Below are 19,073 nucleotides of genomic sequence, written 5' to 3'. Positions count from 1 at the left end.
GACTGGGCCAGCTGGACCCCTGGGCTTGTTCCCAGAAACTCAGGGCCTTAGAAGGAAAGAGAGAGAGAGAGAGAGAGTTTGAAATGGAGAAACTGAGGTCCAAAGGGGCTGAGCCTAGATCGGGGCCATGGCCTCTTCCTGCTTTTGTCTCAGATCAGGGATTTGCTCAGTTTTCTGGGTGCTGGCCTCCTTCCTCTAACCACGCGAGGGGGTGTTCAGAGCCCTGGGGCATGTTCCCCATGGAGGCAGCCCTGGCCAGGGTGCCCCGCGCTCAGACCAATGGGAGCTGCAGAGACAAGAGACGGGTCATTTCCTCCCCGCTATCTGCACCCTCCCCGAGGGCTTTAAAAACCACAGCCCTGCGGCCAGAAGGGGCCAGGAGGGACCTTGGTCGGGGATCAGCGGGGAGCCCGGGAGGCCGGCATATGGTGAGTCCAGAAGGGAAATGGTGCGGGAACCCTCTCCTTTTGCTCCCTCCCTCTTTGGCCCCTTCCTGCCCCTTCCCCCTCCCCCAACTGTCCCCTTCTCGCTCCATCTCTCCCTTTCATTCCTCCCTGTCCCACTCCTCAATCTCCCTCCTTCTCCCTCATCTCAGACTCTCACACTCCAGGGCTGTGCTGAGGCCAAGGAAAATAATTGCCAAGGGGATATGGGAGCCACAGCAACCCCATAGGACTGGGGACCCGAGAAAGTTCCTCAGCGGAGGAAACCCTCGAGTTGAGTCTTGTACGATGACTAAGAATCACACAAGCAGAGACATCCAAGAAGGGCCTGCCAGGCAGCAGAAGATTTTTTCATTCCCCCCGTCCTACCTGGGTGACCTGACTTGGGCAAACAGGGTGTTCAGCATAAGATCAACATTAGCGTCTTTCCATAAAATATTCCAAATTTCCTAAGCGTATTTGGTGAAAAGTCACTCTCCCTGCCCATCCCAGAGCCTCAGACTCTTGTCCTTGCCTTCAGAGGCAACCTCAAGTACCAGTTTTGGTGGATCCTTCCAGAAATAGTCTACAGATGCTCAGGGCAGAAAGCAGGGGGTAGATTGAAGTGGGGGACCCTGAAATTGCAGTGGCCTGGGTTCAAATTTGGCCTCTACTGCATAATAGCTGAGGCTCCTTTTCCTTCTGGACCCCCTTCTCTTTTCCTTTAAGGAGAAGATAATAATAGGAGCTACATCATAGGATTGTTGTGAGAATAAAATGAGAAGCGGAGAGTTCTTAAGACAGTGCCAGGCATACAGTTGGCACTCAAAGTGTGCATGTCTGTCCTTTCTGCCCCCTTCTGCAAATAGAGGTGCTTTTTTCATGAATTACATCTAATATTAGCAACCAGCATTTATTGTTTGCTGCATGCCAGTCACCTCTCTAAGCATTGTGTGTTTACAAACTGCAGTTGATTCTCTTGTTTGTGGACTCCATATTTACAAATTTGCCTACTCACTAAAATTTATTTGTAACCCCCAAATCAACACTGGCGGCATCTTCCTTCGCAGTCGTTCACGGACATGTGCAGAGCAGCAAAAAATTTGAGTTATCCACACACATTTTCCCACCTGAAGTTGAGCAAGGCAATGCTCTTTTTGTTTCAGCTCTCACACTGTAAACCGGTGGCTCTTGTGCAGTATGTTTTGTGCCACGTTTTTTTTTTTTTGCATTTTTGTGCTTTTTGTTGGTGACTTTGTTTTAAAATGACCCTCACACATAAAGCTTGTGTTCCTAAGTGCAAGAAGGCTGTGATGTACCTTACAGAGAAAATGAGGGTCAGATAAACTTCATTCAAGCATGACTTATAGTCCTGCTGGACGTGAGTTAAGTGTTAAAGAATCAACAATATATTATACATTAGATGTCTTTAACCTGAAAGACCAAAACAAGGTTGTGTATTGATCAGGTGAGGAAAACGCTGTGGCCAGAGGCTTGTGGGAACCTAACCCTAGATTTTCTCTGGGAGCAATGGTTCTGTATTCGCTAGTTCAGCGTTCATAGTGGCTTTATACAACATAACTACTGCAAATAACAAGAATCGACTCTCATTTCATCTTAAAACAACCTATGAGAAAGGAACTATTATCATCCCCTTGTGTTTCAGGGAGCTGCTTCATTCTTTTTATCAACTCTGAAGTATTTTGGTGAGAAGTTACATCCCCTATCAATAGAGATTTAGATTGCTTCCAATATTTTGTCTCTAAAACTGAAGCTCCAATGAATATCCCTCTACTTACGTCTTTGTACCCACGTCCAGGTTTCCAGAATTGCAAATGTTGAATCCAAGGCATGGGCAAATTTTATTTTAGCAGATATTGCCAAAAGTTGTATCAATTTATATTCTACCCCTGCCCTGCCCTGCGGTGCCCAAGTGTGTCTGTTTCACTACACCTTTGTCCACACAGTTTTATCAACTTAAAAACCTTTGCCAACTCAGAGGCAGTTCACTGCATCCTCAAAGGGTCTGGAAGCATGTCACTTTCACTTGGTTTTTAAATGTAAATGTTTCTGTTTTTTAATGCTTGGGAATTTTAAATGACAAAGATCATGCAAATTCAAGAAGATAAACAGGAGAGTGGAAAATGCCACCCCCTCTCTTTTTTTTTAAACATTTAAAAAATTATGAATTATAACATATATTCACAAAAGTGATAAATTTCAAAGTACAATTTAACAGGTAGTGATAGAGCAAGTTTCAAAGTATAGTGTGGTTACAGTTCCACAATTTCAGGTATTTTCTTCTGGCTGTTCTCATATACTAGAAACTAAAAAGAAATATCTGTATAATGATTCAGTAGTTACAATCATTTGTTAATTCCTAGCTTCTCTGTTATAACTTCTCCCTGTCATCTGATCATTTTCACAGTCTTCAGGGATATTTGGGCAATGACCATTCTAATTTCTTCATGTTGAATAGGGATGTTGACATTATGGGGTAGGAGAATGCAACTGATTGATGTTCTGGGAGAGATTGGTAGCTCTAAGTTTCAGGGCTTATCTGGCAAAGGAGCCATCTGGAGGTTTTAAGTTTCTGGGAAATAAATTTAATAAGAAAAACTTTTATAGAGTCTTAGATCTAGCCCTAGGTTTTCTTTAGGGTTTTCAGAAATACTGTTGGTTGGGGCTTGACATATCGTGGCAATTTGTAATATCTGTCTGAAGCTTGCAGAAGAGTAACCTCCAGAATGACCTCTCGACTCTTTTTGAAATCTCTGAGCCACTGAAACCTTATTTCGTTACATTTCTTTTCCACCTTTTGGACAAGAAGCCATTGTCAATCCCACGATGCCAGGGCCAGGCTCATCCCTGGGAGTCTTGTGGGAACCTAACCGTAGATTTTCGCTGGGAGCAATGGTTCTGTATTCGCTAGTTCAGTGTTCGTAGAGGGGGAGGGTAATGAGTTTATTTGCAGAGTTTGGCTTAGAGCGAGAGAAGCCACATCTGAGCAACAAAAGAGGTCCTCTGGGGGTGACTCTTAGGCATGTTTATAAGTAGGTTCAGCTTCACCAGTACAGAAAAATAACAGATATACACAGCCACACATAAAAGAGAACCCCAAACACCCCATATCCCTTATTCCACCCCCCACCCCACCCCAATTATTTATCCTTAGTACTAGTGTGGTACTAGTAAGGTGTTACTGTTAAATATAGTCCATAGCATGCAATAGGTAATTTTCCCCATTTACCACTCTGTTATTAACTCCTTGTACAAGTGTCATATATTTCGAGTAGTTCATGCAAGAGCTTATTTATATTTGTAGTATGTAATTGGTGAGATACATGACTTTAGACAACCCCTTTCAATCATATTCACTTTAACAGGCACTATTACTTATAATCCCAATAACGAACTTCCATCATCTCTATCTCTATCCGTTCCCAAACATTTAAGATCAACCTCGTTAACAAATCTGTACATATTAGATAACCGCTCCCCTTTCTCTAGCTTCTGTCTATACCTAGATCCCTATAGTCTACATTTTAAGACTTTGAGTTTACATTTTCTAAGTGGTTCATATTAGTGAAATTATACAATATCTATCCTTTTGTGTCTGGCTTATTTCACTCAGTATTACGTCTTTAGGTTTCTTCCATGTTGTTGCATGCTTCAGGACCTCATTCCTTCTTATTGCTAAATAATATTCCATCGTACGTATATACCCCATTTCGTTTACTCACCCGTCTGTTGTTGGGCTCTTGGATTGTTTCCGTCTTTTGGCAATTGTGACTAATGCCGCCATGAACACTGTTGTGCAAATGTCTGTTTGTGTCACTGCCTTCAGATCTTCTGGGTATATACTGAGTAGCGGAATTGCCAGATCGTAGGGCAACTCGATGTTTAGTTTTCTGAGGAATCGCCAAAGCCACCCCCATTCTTGTATCTCATTTTTCTGAGGTAACAACCTAAAATGGTTTTATGTGGTTCTGTGGGTGGACTGTTTAAACATATTGTGCCCATGTGGGAACAGGGAGCAGGGAGGTCCAAGAAAAAATGCAGCCCTTGCCTTCTGTGCATTTACTGCCTCTGAAAACATTCCTAGATTGGTCTGTTATTTTCAGTCCAATGGGATGACAGCTGGCAGGACTTTCCCCACCGGAAAGATGGGGAAACTGAAGCTTGGAGACCAGAGGGGCTGGGACAATATTTATCAGCTGCTCTTTCCACCCACCGACTGCCTCTTGTCTCACCTCCTCACAGTGACCAGAGGGTCTTTCTAAACTGAAAACCTAACCTAGTCCCTCTCTGGCTCAAATACCATCCATGGCTCCCCATTGCCCCATTAGTAAAATACCAATTCTTTAACATGGCATCTGTGGATCTTTCCAACCTCATCTTGGCCACCTGCCAGCCATGCTGATATCTTTCTTTTTCTGGTGTGTAGCACCCTCCCTCCCTCTGATCTTGGGGCCTTCTACCTAGAACCTCCCGGTAGCCGCTCAAAGAGAGGGCTCTGGAGGTGGACTCTCAGGACTTGTCTCCTCTCCCTGCTATTTGCTTACTGTGAGGTCTTAGAAATCTCTTAACCTCTCTCAGTTTTCTCAGCTGCAAGACAGATGTTGCAATAGCAGCTGGCTCGTAGGGTTGTTATTGTGGATTAAATAGGAAAATACCCAAAAAGCGCTTAGAACAGAACTTGGCAATTATTTTGCTATTGTCGTAAGGGCCGTGTCCTGCCTTTCATTCTGAGATGATCCAGTCCATTTGCTTCTCTCTGTCACCACCCTCGCCCAAGCCTCCACTGAGCCTTTACCAGACAGTTCCAATCTCCTCTTCTTCTTGGCTTCTGCTCTGAACCCCCTTTTCCATGCAATGACAAGGGCTCTTCTTAAAACGAGCGTGTACAGCTCAGGGTCAAAATAGTATCCGGCCCTTGGGGTGGACGTGAAGTGGGTGCAGTTCTAAGGTAATTAATGAGCCAATGCCTGGGAAGCCCTTAGAGCAGAGCTGCCACTCAGGGCACTCCTTGGCAGTCCTGCACCTGTGCTGTCCGAAAAGGCAGCCGCCAGCCACAGACGGCTATTTAAAATTGGTTAAAATGACATAACTTAGAAGTTCAGTTAGGCACATTTCGAGCACTGAATGAGCTGCCTGTGGCTGGTGGCTGCCCAATGGGATGGATATAGAATATTTCCATCACTGCAGAACGCTCCAGTGAACAGAACTGCATTTTCATTCCTCCAGAACTCTCCTCCCACTCCCATTTCAGGCTGGGCTCTCTGCTAAACTCTCCTGGTTGTCATCATAGTGGATCAACCTCTTTTTCCTTGTGGACCTTAAGCTCTCCGAGGGCAGGGGCCAGTGTGTCGTGAACCCATATACCAGTCAGTTAATTTTGTTTGAGGGAGAAAGATTTTTACAATCTTTCTTGGACTCCTAGAATTCTTTTTGTAACATTCCTTTTTTTTTTTTTTTTTAATGAGCAATACATTCACATGTTTTCTGCATTCAAGGGGAATAAAAGCATATATATACACTGCTAAGCTTCCTTCCAACCCCTGTCCCCCAGACCCCCCTCCCCCCAGTCCAGCTCCCCTCCTCAGGGGCAACCAAAATTACGAGTTTCCTGAGTCTCAGTCTGGAGCCAGGTTGTGCAAGCACAAGCAAATACTCACACACACACACACACACACACATAAACAGAGACATAGAGAAAGAGAGAGGGCCCTCCTTTTGTAGGTTAGCAAGCTTGACACACTGTTCTGTCCCTTCCTTTTCTATTTCACCATAGATCTTGGAAATCTTTCTACATCAGTACTTGAACAACTTCCTCATTCTTTTTATAGATATGGCCTCAGATATGCCATCATTTATTTAGCCAGTCCCCTCCTGCTGGACTTTTGGTTGTTCCTACTCTTTGCTGGGATGCTGCAAAGCAAGACTTTGTAATCCCTTTGCTTCAGGAAGACCGTGAAAACCACAGAGCATCCCAATCAGCATCTTTTTTCAGTGAACAGAAAGGACCCAGTGAGCTCATGCCAGGAAAGGAGCTTTGTCAGCTGTTGAGATGAGTAACGTGTGAGAGCAGAGGGTGGGGAGGCTCCTTTTTTGGGGTCTGAGTCATTTAGTAGCCAAGCATTGCTGAGAGCTTATGAAACCAGCGGAGGCAAAAAGTTAGCTTCATGTATTAGATCCAAGGGGAATATAAAAACTATTTAACAGATGCTAAGGCACAAATCCCCCCCTGAGCAGGGTCTGGGGTCCCTTACTGTAGCCACCATTAACTTTTTAGGGGCTGGGGCTTACAGACTTGGTGGAGGGGCTCCTAGGGAAGGGGCTGGGGCAGGCAGGGTGCTGGGGTAGAGGACAGTGGAAGTGGGTAGCTCATGGAAGGGACTATTTGCCAACAGAAAGATATTTTTCAAAATTTAACTTTCTATTTAGAAATAATAATTTTAAACTTACGTAGAAAAATTGTGAGGATAGTACAAAGAACTGCCCTACACTCTTTACCTAGATTTTCCAAACTTGGTTTTTAGTCATCCAGCCATCCAGCCATCCACCCATCCACCAGTCCATCTGTCCATTTGTCCATCTATCCATCCATGCATCCATCCATCCATCCATCCATGCATCCACCCACCCACCACCCACCCATCCACCCATCCATCCACCCATCCACCCATCCATCCATCCATCCACCCATCCATCCACCCATCCACCCATCCATCCACCCATCCATCCACCCATCCATCCATCCAGCCACCTATCCATTTATCCACCCATCCATCCACCCATCCACCCATCCATCCACCCATCCAGCCAGCCAGCCACTCATCCATCCATCCATGCATCCATGTATCCACCCACCCACCACCCACCCATCCACCCATCCATCCACCCTTCCACCCATCCATCCACCCATCCATCCAGCCAGCCAGCCACCTATCCATTTATCCATCCATCCATCCACCCATTCACCCATCCATCAATCCTTCTCTCTAATCTATATCATTTCTTTCTTTCTTTTCTTTCTTTCTCTTTCTTTCTTTCTTTTTTTCTATCTATCTAGCTATTTATTATCATCATCAGCTATCTTTTTTTGAACCATTTGAGAGTAAGTTGCAGGTGTCATACTCCTTTACCCCCAAATACTTCAGTGTTATTTCCTAACAGCAAGGACACTACCACAGCACAGTTATAAATATCAGGAAATTTAACAATTGATATGACACTGTTATCTAATCTACAGACATAGTCAAATTTTTCCATTTGTCCCAACGAGTGCCCTTTATGGCCAATTTGTTTTTCCCGCTCCAGCATCCACTTCAGGATCCCGCTTTGCATTTGGTTGTCCTGGCTCTTCAGTCTCTGTCCTGGAACTGTCCCTTAGCCCTTCCTTGTCTTCATGACAATGTCTTTTTTAAAAAAAATTGAGGTAAAATTCACATACCATGAAATTCACCGTTTTAAAGCATGCAGTTGATTTAGTGCCATGTAGTACACTCACAGTCTTGTGCAACTATCACCACTGCCTTGTTTCAAAACATCTTCATCACCTCAAAAGGAAACCCTGCCCCATTAGCAGTCAATCCCCATCCCTCCTGCCCCCACCAGCTCCTGGTAATTGCTAATCTACTCTCTGTCTCTATGAATTTGCCTATTCTGGACATTTCCTATAAATAGAATCACACAATATGTGTGCTCTTGTGTCTGGCTTCTTTCACTTAACAATAATATTTTCAAGGCTCATCCACGTTGTTGTGTGGATCAGTGCTTCCTTCCCTTTTATGGTTGAATCCCACTCCATTGCATGGGTACCAGACACCTTTTTCATTCGTGCATCAGCTGGCAACTCAATAATTTAATCACTGGGATGAGTCTGCCCCAAGTACCCACTGACCATCATCAGCCTGAAGTCCTTATGGCAACATAAGGGGACTAGAAATAAAGAAACATTGGTCCAAGAAAAAAAAAATGTAGTCCAGAGAAAGATATTAATCATTCTCGAATGATGGTAATAGTCACCCAAATAATAATCACCATCACTGCTTCTGCTTGTCCACCTGCTGTGTATCAGGCACTGTACTAAGCCTGTGACATTGTCCCTCTTATTCTAATCCATGGGGAGAAACCTCAGTCTACCAACTTGGGTGTACTAAAAATCCAGCTCTGAATATTTCCATGACAACAGTTCTATTTTCTTGCTGTCCCTCCTTCCCTGGGTTGGTGTCAAAGCGGCCTTTGGGGACAGGCTGGCTCCAAATGCCTCAGAACTTGCCCCTGAAGTGTCCTTCCCTTTGGAGATGCCCTGGGACAGCCCGCCTGGGTGTAAGTCCTAACCTGCAAGGGTTTGAATTCCTATCTGCTTCATCATACGGGGCCCCCACTTCTGCATCAATGAAATGGGCATGTTAATAATACCTGCTTATGGGGTTGTGGTCAGCATTGAAAGAGCTCACATCAGGCCTGCAATGTAGTAGGTGCTCAATAAATATGAGCTGCTTTAGTTCCCTGCCCTGTATGGGGACTTGTCTGCCATGTCTGGTGCCTCTGGGGCTTGGACTTGTCCTCCGGGCTCTCTCCAGCATCGTTGTCCCCCCACAGCAGCCTCTCCCTCTTGGAGGCATGATGGCTTTCTGGCAGCTCTATCTGGGAAGTTCTCAGAACCCCTCTGTGGTTGATTTTATTTTATTATGGAAAATTTCAAACATATGAAAGTAGAGAGAGTGATATAATGAAACCCCATGTACCACTCGCCCAGTTGCAAAAATAGTAAACACTTTGCCATTTTTGATCATCTATAATCCTCCCTTCCCTCTCATCCTCACTCTCTTCCTCCATCCTTCCCTCCCTTCTTCTCTCTTTTTTTCCCTCTCCCTCTTGCTCCAGCTCTTTCTTTTGCTCGAGTGTTTTAAAGCAAATCCAACATGTCCCATTTCACTTGATATGTATCCCTATAAGATAAGGCCCCCCCTTTTTTAATAACCACAATACCATTTCACCCCCAGAAAATTAGCACTGATTCCTTATTATTATTAATTATCCAGTCCATTAAAAAAAAGTCCCTGGTTGTCTCAAAATGTCATATTTTCCAGTTGATTATTCAAATCAGGATCCAAATGAGGCCCCATATCGTCTTTGTTGATATGCCTCTTAAGAATCTCTTTTAATCTATAACTGTCCCTATCCTTTTTTTTTTGCAAAAATGCTTCGTAGCTAGTCCTGAGTCCTTCCTACCTGGTCACATCAGGTGGTGCATAATGTCTGATTGTCTGTCTTCTTGGGATGTTAAGATTGACAGGCAGGTTCAGGTTGTGTCAGCGTGACTCCTGTCTTGTAAGGTTCTCAGACGTTCATCATTGTCCAGACCCATTATTTCATTAATTCTATCATTTCTCCTGCATATATTATTCTTAGATTCTTCTATAAAGAACTTAACTATATTGAATATTTTTATTATCCTGAAATATTCTCTGTACAGAAATGGTGGTAGAAATGCTTGATTCTTTCCCTTTGCAGAATAAAAAAGTGACCAATGAGTTTTTTTTTTTTTTCCCCTCTAACTATGGGGTCATGTCATTCTGAATAGTAGTTTTACTTCTTCTTTTCCTTTTATTTACTTCCCTTGCCTAATTGCTAGCACTTCTGGTTCAGAGTTGAATAGCTCTGGTGACAGTGGGCATCCTTGTCTTGCTCCTGATCTTGGGGGAAAAGCTTTCAGTCTTTCACTGTTGAGTATGATACTAACTGTGGGGTTTTCACATATTCTCTTTATCATGTTGAAGAGGTTCCCTTCTGTTCCTAGTTTTCTGAGTGTTTTTATCAAGAAAGGGTGCTGGATTTTGTCAAATGCTTTTTCTGGATCAATTGAGATGATTGTGTTTTTCTTCCCCCCATTCATTCTATTAATGTGGAGTATTACATCTATAGATTTTCTTACATTGGACCATCCTTGCTTTCCTGGGATAAATACCACTGATCATGGTGCCTGATCCTTTAATGTACTGTTGGATTCAGTTTGCTTAAGTATTTTTGTGGAGGAATTTTGAATCTATATTCATAGGGGATATTGGTCTGTCATTTCCATTTCTTGTGATAGCTTTATCTGTCTTTGGTATTTAGGGTGATGTGATATTGTCTTGTCTTATCACTAGGAAATGCACAGATCTTTAAATATTTAATGTGTTCCATTCCATTGCAGTTATTCTTGTTATTTGCTCCTCAAATTGTTCCATCTTTTGCTAATGGAAGCTCTTTCAGGTTATCTCCTGTGTCTTTTTGACCATTCCATCATTCTTTAAGAAGGTGTTTATTTTTCAGTACAGCATGTTCTAGTATATCTAGTATCTTGTATATTTCCTGCCCCAGAACACATATCAATCTTTCTCTAAAGAGCCCTGGTTCCTTTGAGCAGCTAACGGTAATTGGAGAATAAAATCTGGGTACTAAAGTTCCCTCTTCTCCTGAACTCATAGCCTTCTCAATTTCTTTCATCCTTTCTGCTTCCACATCAGCAAGGAAAAACCTATCTCTTATTCCACCTTCCTCTTACTGCCGTCCCCAACCATTTTGTCGCTGCTCTGAGACTTGTAAGTTCTCCTATGGCGTGGGGATTTTCGAATGATGGCTAAAACCAATAGACTGCAAAGCTGTCTATATGAGTTGACTCATTGAGTACCAGGTACTAGGAGGGAAACAGAGGCACAGAGCAGTCAAGGAAGTTGCAGACTTCAATAGGACAGCCAGGATCTGGGTTCAGGCAGCTTGACCCCAAAGCCTACACCCCTGACCCCAAAGCTGTGCCAACTCATACTGGACCCCAAGGCAAAAGGACATATGTGCACCCTTATGTACTCTTAACCAAGATATCCTCCCCATAGTTTGAACCAAACAGAAAGAGTTAACAAAGCTCCAGAATAAAAACCACACAACATGACTACACATAAAGTTCCGGGTTGCCCAATCTGTTTGTACATCCTTGTCCATCTGCATTAACCCCCCTGCTAGAAACACAAACCATGGGCTGGTGGAAACCATATTTCCTGTTGTACAACACAGGGTCGCCAAGGAAACAAACAAGAACAGCCCATCTTTCTTTAACATTTGCATCTATTTTTCTGCTTTATAAAGTTTTGGTCTCAATTTTGCTTCTTAAAAATATTACATTAGAAAACGATTTCTCTGGATTGCCATGTTTTGAGCGCCCCCTTAGATTTTGCACCTGAGGCAGGCAAGGCACTGCTGGAGGGTCAGAGGTAGAAGCTCCCGCATGGAGCCCAGAGCTGGACCCTGTCCCAGTGGGTGGAAGGAAGACAAAGGGGTGTATGCTGCTGCTGCTAGTGGTTGGGAAGAAGCTGTCCATTAACATCATCTCAGTTTTTTGGAGATGTTAGAAACCTCTAATAAGCAGCGTACATCAGCAGGGATCATGGTTCCCACGAGGCAGCAGGATCAGGCTTTAAAGCATCTGGTTGCTGGATCATGGGGAAGTCCAGGGGCTTCCGGGGAGGAATCAGAGTGGCTTAGTGAGGGGGTTGGGGGACCCTCTAGGATATCGCTATTTATCAGTTGTGTGGAAGTGTTTGAATGTTTTAATAACTGGCATGAGGACCCCAGCTGGTCCACAGCCCTCAGCATCCCCATTTCCGGGGAGAAACTGGAGGCTCTGTGAGGTGGAGGACGGCTGCCAAGACCCATGGCTTTGCCAGGCCCCCTGCCACACGCCTGCAGCCTCACACCCCCCTGCTTCTCTGATTCCGCCCAGGACCCCATGGAGAACGTCAGTGACAACTACGCCAACTATGACAACTTGCCTGTGGACCTCGGCGCCCCCGTGGATGCCTCTTCCAACAGCTCCAAGCTCAGCATCCCGGATGTGTTCGCTCTCGTCATCCACACTCTGGTGTTCCTGGTTGGGGTGACCGGCAATGCCCTGGTGGTCTGGGTGACGGGCTCCGAGGCCAAGCGAGCCGTCAACGCCATCTGGTTTCTCAACCTGGCAGTGGCCGACTTTCTCTCCTGCCTGGCTGTGCCCATCTTGTTCGTGTCCATCATCCAGGGTGGCTACTGGTCGTTCGGCGAGGCCGCCTGCCGCATCCTCCCCTCGCTCATCCTGCTCAACATGTACGCCAGCATCTTGATCTTGGCCTTCATCAGCGCTGACCGCTACATGCTGGTGTTTCACCCCGTCTGGTGCCAGAACTTCCGAGGGGCCCGCTTGGCCTCGACGGCCTGTGGAGTGGCCTGGGTCCTGGCCCTGCTGCTGACCATCCCCTCCTTCCTGTACCGTGAGATACACGAGGACCACTTCCCACACAAGATAACGTGCAACGTCAAGTATAAGAATCCCAAGACAGAGAAGTTAGTGGCCTCTGTCCGGCTGGTCGTGGGATTCCTGGGGCCACTGCTGACCCTGACGATCTGCTACACCTTCCTTCTGCTGCGGACCTGGAGCCGCAAAGCCACGCGCTCCTCCAAGACGCTCAAGGTGGTGGTGGCGGTGGTGGCGAGCTTCTTTGTCTTCTGGCTGCCCTACCAGGTGACCGGGCTGATGCTGGCGTTGTACGATAGCCATTCGGACACCTTCCGGCGCCTGCAGAGCGTGGACGCGCTCTGCGTCTCCATCGCTTACATCAACTGCTGTATAAACCCCATCATCTACGTGGTCGCCGGCCGGGGCTTCCAGGCCCGAGTCTCCAAATCCCTCCGCTCCCTCCTCCGCAACGTGTTGACGGAGGAGTCAGTGGAAAGGGAAAGCAAGAGCTGCACGCGGTCCACCACGGACACCCAAGCCGAGAAGAGCGTGGCTGTATAAGGGGTCTCGGTGGGGAGGTCTTGTCCCGGTTAGCTCGTCTCCGTTCCTTCTGTCTTTCCCAGACTTGTCCTTCTTCTTCAAGGCTACTTCTCTAATTCTTCCTGATTCCCAAGACTAGCACTTCCTTTTGTGGATAGTCTTGACCTTTCTTTCCAGTGGAGAAAGCAATGTATACAGAGTATCTCCATGCATCAGTGAGATTCGCATGCACATGCAAACTGTTGAGGACAATATTCTGCAAGGGTGCACAGTTCATCAATTTTAGGTAGTCTGCCCAAGAACTCTAAAATGTTTTATAGTTACGTTTTTATTTTACAGAGGGTCAGGGACAGAATGTAACTGGCATCTTGAAAGTTATTCTTGTTTAGGATCGAGCAAAAAGTACGTGGACTTTATTGAAACGTTTACAAGTGAGTCAATGTTAAGAAAAAATGTTAAGTTAAAATGATCCTTAATTGGGTTAAAAAAACATATTAAATAAAAAGATATTATGCAAAAAACACGAGGAAGGCATGCGAATGGCTGGAATGGGGGAAATATTGGCTGGACAGATCCATGTGCCTTGGGAAGAACGAGGTACCAGAGGAATTGTACTTTTACTTTGTAAACTGCTGTTTTGTTTGAACTTTTAAAAAAATTAAATGTTTTATTTTTCAGTAATTGTATATTAATCCCAGTTTTGAGGAATGAAAGAGGGTTTCCTAAGTACATTTTACCCAGTCCCCCCAACGGTTACTTCTTGCAGAACTCTAGTAAAACACAAGGATATTGACAGTGATGCAGTCAAGATAGGGGACATTCTGCCCCCACAAAGAAACCTCTCGATGCTCTTTTATAGCCGTGCCCACCTCCTCTTCCCTCCCCCCTCAGCAACCACTAATCTGTGCTCCATTTCCGTGATACGTCATTTCAATAATGTTATTTAAATGGAATCACATAGTATGTAAGTTTTTGAAATTGTTTTAAAAAATAGCATGCATGACTAATAATGAAAATAAAAAGTAATGGCTATTGATATGTCATGTTATTTATAACTGGTTTAAAAATATTTCTGCTTCTGTAGTGCAGTGTGTGTGTGTGTGTGTGTGTGTGTGTGTGTGTGTGTATCTGTCTGTCTGTCTGTTTCCTAACCCCAAGGACAGTTGCTGAAATGTGAAGGGCTCTAATCATTTTGACATTTGTTAAAATGTGAAGGGCTCTAATCACTCCCTGTGAGAAGTGCTTCTTTAGCATTTGGAAGAAGCCTCCAGAAGCCCACCCTGGAAGGCAGCTACTGTAGGGTTTTGGTTTCTTTTTCCTGGTAGTCTTTTTTTTTATTGAGATATATTCACATACCACACAGTCATACAAAACAAATCATACATTCGATTGTTCATGGTACCATTACATAGTTGTACATTCATCACCAAAATCAATCCCTGACACCTTCATTACAACACACAAAAATAACAAGAATAATAATTAAAGTGAAAAAGAGCAATTAAAGTAAAAAAGAACACTGGGTGCCTTTGTTTGCTTGTTTGTTTCCTTCCCCTATTTTTCTGCTCATCCATCCATAAACTAGATAAAGTGGAGTGTGGTCCTTATGGCTTTCCCAATCCCATTGTCACCCCTCATAAACTACATTTTTATACAATTGTCTTCGAGATTCATGGGTTCTGGGTTGTAGTTTGATAGTTTCAGGTATCCACCACCAGCTACCCCAATGCTTTAGAACCTAAAAAGGGTTGTCTAAAGTGTGCGTAAGAGTGCCCACCAGAGTGACCTCTCGGCTCCTTTTGGAATCTCTCTGCCACTGAAGCTTATTTCATTTCCTTTCATTTCCCCCTTTTGGTCAAGAAGATGTTCTCCATCCCACGATGCCGGGTCTACATTCCTCCCCTGGAGTCATATTCCACGTTGCCAGGGAGATTCACTCTCCTGGGTGTCTGATCCCACGTGGCGGGGAGGGCAGTGATTTCACCTTTCAAGTTGGCTTAGGTAGAGAGAGAGGGCCACATCTGAGCAACAAAGAGGCATTCGGGAGGAGGCTCTTAGGCACAATTATGGGGGGGCCTAGCCTCTCCTTTGCAGCAACAGTCTTCCCAAGGGCAAGTCCTGTGGTAGAGGTACTGCAGGGGTTTTGATCTCCAATCCACAGCGGCCCCTCAAGAGGGTTCAAGATAGAGAGGAGTGGAAGCTAAGTAGTCCCCCTGGAACAACTACAAAAAACCAGAAACAACTAGTAAATAATCCAGAATAACTGCAGGGGGACAAACGAGACCATCCACTCATCATACACCAACCTGAATTGGGAGGAATGCCTGAGAACACAGCATAAAATCTGTAAGTAAAACTTGTGGATCCAAGTCGTGAGACCCCCTCCCCCATAGCCCGAGCTGCAAAGCCTCGTGGTGCCAGAGAGAAGCTCTCTCCCAGCAAGCAAATATAGCTCAGCTGAGCTCCAACTGGGGTTTTAAGTAGCGAGTGTGAACTGCTCACTACAGGTATGCATCCCCAAAAAACAGAGGCTTTGGGTGACGACTGACCTTGGAGAGCCAGAGGGTCACCTTGGACTGGGTCTGAAGGGGACTATCTGTTTCTTTTTCGGCTCAGTGGAGAAAGCCCCAGTCATTTTCAGTTTCCAGGGCTGTGACTCCGGGAAGGGTGGAGACACCACAAGCAGAGAGCGAGACCATTGAAATGCTAATGACCTCCACCTGGGGGGGGTCTGTCTTCTCTAGGAGGAAAGGGGTGGGGCCCTTTCCATTCAGAACCAGACCCCAGAGCCTGGGGGAACACGGCCATACCTCCTCACACCAGTCAAGAATTATAGGCTAACAGGCGCCACCTGCTGGGCAGAAAAGCACAGTGACCTGAGGCATCAAAGGGTGGAGCAATTTTCTAAGACACACCCGCAGGGAAACCAGATACTGGATATTTCTTCCCTCTGGGACCTGAGCCTGTTCTGGTCTGGGAAAACCTGATTTGGATAACCAAGGAAACCATGCCTAGACAACAGAAAATTACAACCTACACTAAGAAAAACAAAGTTATGGCCCAGTCAAAGGAACAAATGTACACTTCAACTGAGATACAGGAATTTAAACAACTAATGCTAAATCAATTCAAAAAGTTTAGAGAAGATATTGCAAAAGAGATAGAGGCTGTAAAGGAAGCACTGGGCATGTATACGGCAGAAATCAAAAGTTCAAAAAAACAACCAGTAGAATCTATGGAAATGAAAGGCACAACACAAGAGATGAAAGACACAATGAAAACATACAACAGCAGATCTCAAGAGGCAGAAGAAAACACTCAGGAACTGGAGAACAAAACACCTGAAAGCCTACATGCAAAGAAGCAGATGGAGAAAAGAATGAAAAAATATGAGCAATGTCTCCGGGAACTCAAGGATGAAACAAAGTACAATAATGTACGTTATCATTGGTGTCCCAGAAGGAGAAGAGAAGGGAAAGGGGGCAGAAGCAATAATAGAGGAAATAATTAATGAAAATTTCCCATCTCTTATGAAAGACATAAAATTACAGATCCAAGAAGCACAGTGTACTCCAAACAGAAGAGATGTGAATAGGCCTACGCCAAGACACTTAATAATCAGATTATCAAATGTCAAAGACAAAGAGAGAATCCTGAAAGCAGCAAGAGAAAAGCGATCCATTACGTACAAAGAAAGCTTAATAAGACTATGTGCGGATCTCTCAGCAGAAACCATGGAGGCAAGAAGGAAGTGGTGTGATTTATTTAAGATACTGAAAGAGAAAAACCGCCAACCAAGAATCCTATATCCAGCAAAGCTGTCCTTCAAATATGAGGGAGAGCTCAAAATATTTTCTGACAAACAGACAATGAGAGACTTTGTGAACAAGACACCTGCCCTACAGGAAATACTAAAGGGAGCACTACAGGGTGATAGAAGACAGGAGTGTGTGGTTTGGAACACAATTTTGGGAGATGGTAGCACAACAATGTAAGTACACTGAACAAAGGTAACTATGAATATGGTTGAGAGAGGAAGGTGGGGAGCATGTGAGACACCACAAGAAAGGAGGAAAGATAAAGACTGGGACTGTGTAACTTGGTGAAATCTAGAGTATTCAACAATTGTGATAAAATGTACAAATGTGTTCTTTTACGAGGGAGAACAAGCAAATGTCAACCTTGCAAGGTGTTAAAAATGGGGAGGCATTGGGGGAAGGATGCAATCAGCATAAACCAGAGACTGTAACTAATAGAATCATTGTATTATGCTTCCTTTAATGTAACAAAGGTGATATACCAAGGTAAATGCAGATAAGAGGGGGGGATAGGGGAGGCATGTTAGACACTTGACATTGGTGATATTGTCTGATTCTTTATTCTACTTTGATTTAAGGTTATTTTTCCTTTTGCTACTTCCTAGCTGTCAATTTTTTCCCTCTTTCTTTTGCCTCTCTACCTTCTTTGACTCTCCCTCCTGCCTTGTGGAAGAAATGTAGATGCCCTTATATAGATAGTGGTGAAGACAGTGAACACATAAATGTATGACCATGCAGAGAATCATCGATTATTTACTTGGGATGGAATGTATGGTGAGTGAACAAAACCATATTAAAAAAACAAATGGGTTGATGACAAAACCTCGAGGGCAATATACTGAGTGAAATAAGCCAGACACATAAGGACAATTATGGCAGGGTCTCACTGATAGGAATTAATTATAATATGTAAACTCATAGACATGAAATATAAGGTTCCAAGATATAGGACGAGGCTTAAGAATGGGGAGTGGTTGCTTAGTATGAGCAGAATGTTCAATTAGGATGAACTTAAATGTTTGGAAATGAACAGGGGTGTTGGTAGCAAGATGTGAGAATAACTAACAGTGCCGAATGGTGTGTGAATGAGGTGGAAAGGGGAAGCTCAGAGTCATATATGTCACCAGAAGGAAAGTTGGAGGTCAAAAGATGGGAATGTATAAAACTGAATCCTATGGTGGGCAATGTCCATGATCAACTGTACAAATACTAGAAATCACTTCATGAACCAGAACAAATGTATGACAATACAATTAGAAGTTAATAATAGAGGGGCATATAGGGAAGAACTATATACCTATTACAAACTATATACTACAGTTAGTACTATTTCAACATTTTTTCATAAACAGTAACAAACGTACTATATCAATACTAGGAGTCAACAATTGAGGGGGGTTGGTTAGGGATAGAGGAGGATTAGAGTTTCCTTTTCTTTTTTTCTTTTTTCATCTTTCACTTTATTTCTTGTCTGGAATAATGAAAAGTTTCTAAAAATTGAACAAAAATTAAGTGTGATGGATGCACAGCTGTATGAAGGTACCCAGGGGCAAGTGATTGTACACTTTGGATCTTTGGATAATTGTATGGTATCTGAACAATCTCAATAAAAATGAAAAAAAAAATACATAAAAAAAAAAAGGGTTCAAGATGATTTTTCTTGGTGAAATGAAATGTGTTGCCTTAGAGATGTGTGGATTGGCTAGAAACATTATACAGGCCAGCACCGTCCCACAGAAATACAAAGCGTGCCTCCTATGGAGCTTAAAATTTTCTAGTAGCCACATTAAAAAAGCAAAAACAGATGAAAAAATAACAGTAATATATTTAGTAACATGACCCAACTATGAAATATTATATTAACAATATTGATATAAATATTTTATAGAATCATCTATCATGTAGAATATATAATATAGTAATAAATAAATCATTATAATGATATATATTAATATATTTCAGTCATGTTGAGGCCGTTATTGCATATATTGTATTCTATTGTTAGATAATGATATTTCTTACAGAATAATGATA

At 43.7% G+C, this 19,073-nt stretch overlaps 1 protein-coding gene across 1 annotated transcript; it reads left to right on the top strand.

Moving 5' to 3' along the window:
• Nucleotides 1–257: 257 nt before the first annotated feature.
• On the top strand, nt 258–14,259 carry C5AR1 (complement C5a receptor 1). The gene is made up of 2 exons (XM_037820119.1): nt 258–428; nt 12,193–14,259. The coding sequence occupies exons 1-2, from the start codon at nt 426–428 to the stop codon at nt 13,240–13,242; spliced, it is 1,053 nt and encodes a 350-aa protein (XP_037676047.1). The 5' UTR covers nt 258–425; the 3' UTR covers nt 13,243–14,259.
• Nucleotides 14,260–19,073: the final 4,814 nt, after the last annotated feature.

Source organism: Choloepus didactylus, chromosome 27 (genome assembly GCF_015220235.1).
Source record: "Choloepus didactylus isolate mChoDid1 chromosome 27, mChoDid1.pri, whole genome shotgun sequence".
NCBI lineage: Eukaryota > Metazoa > Chordata > Mammalia > Pilosa > Megalonychidae > Choloepus > Choloepus didactylus.
This window is presented reverse-complemented; position numbering and strand designations above follow the sequence as displayed.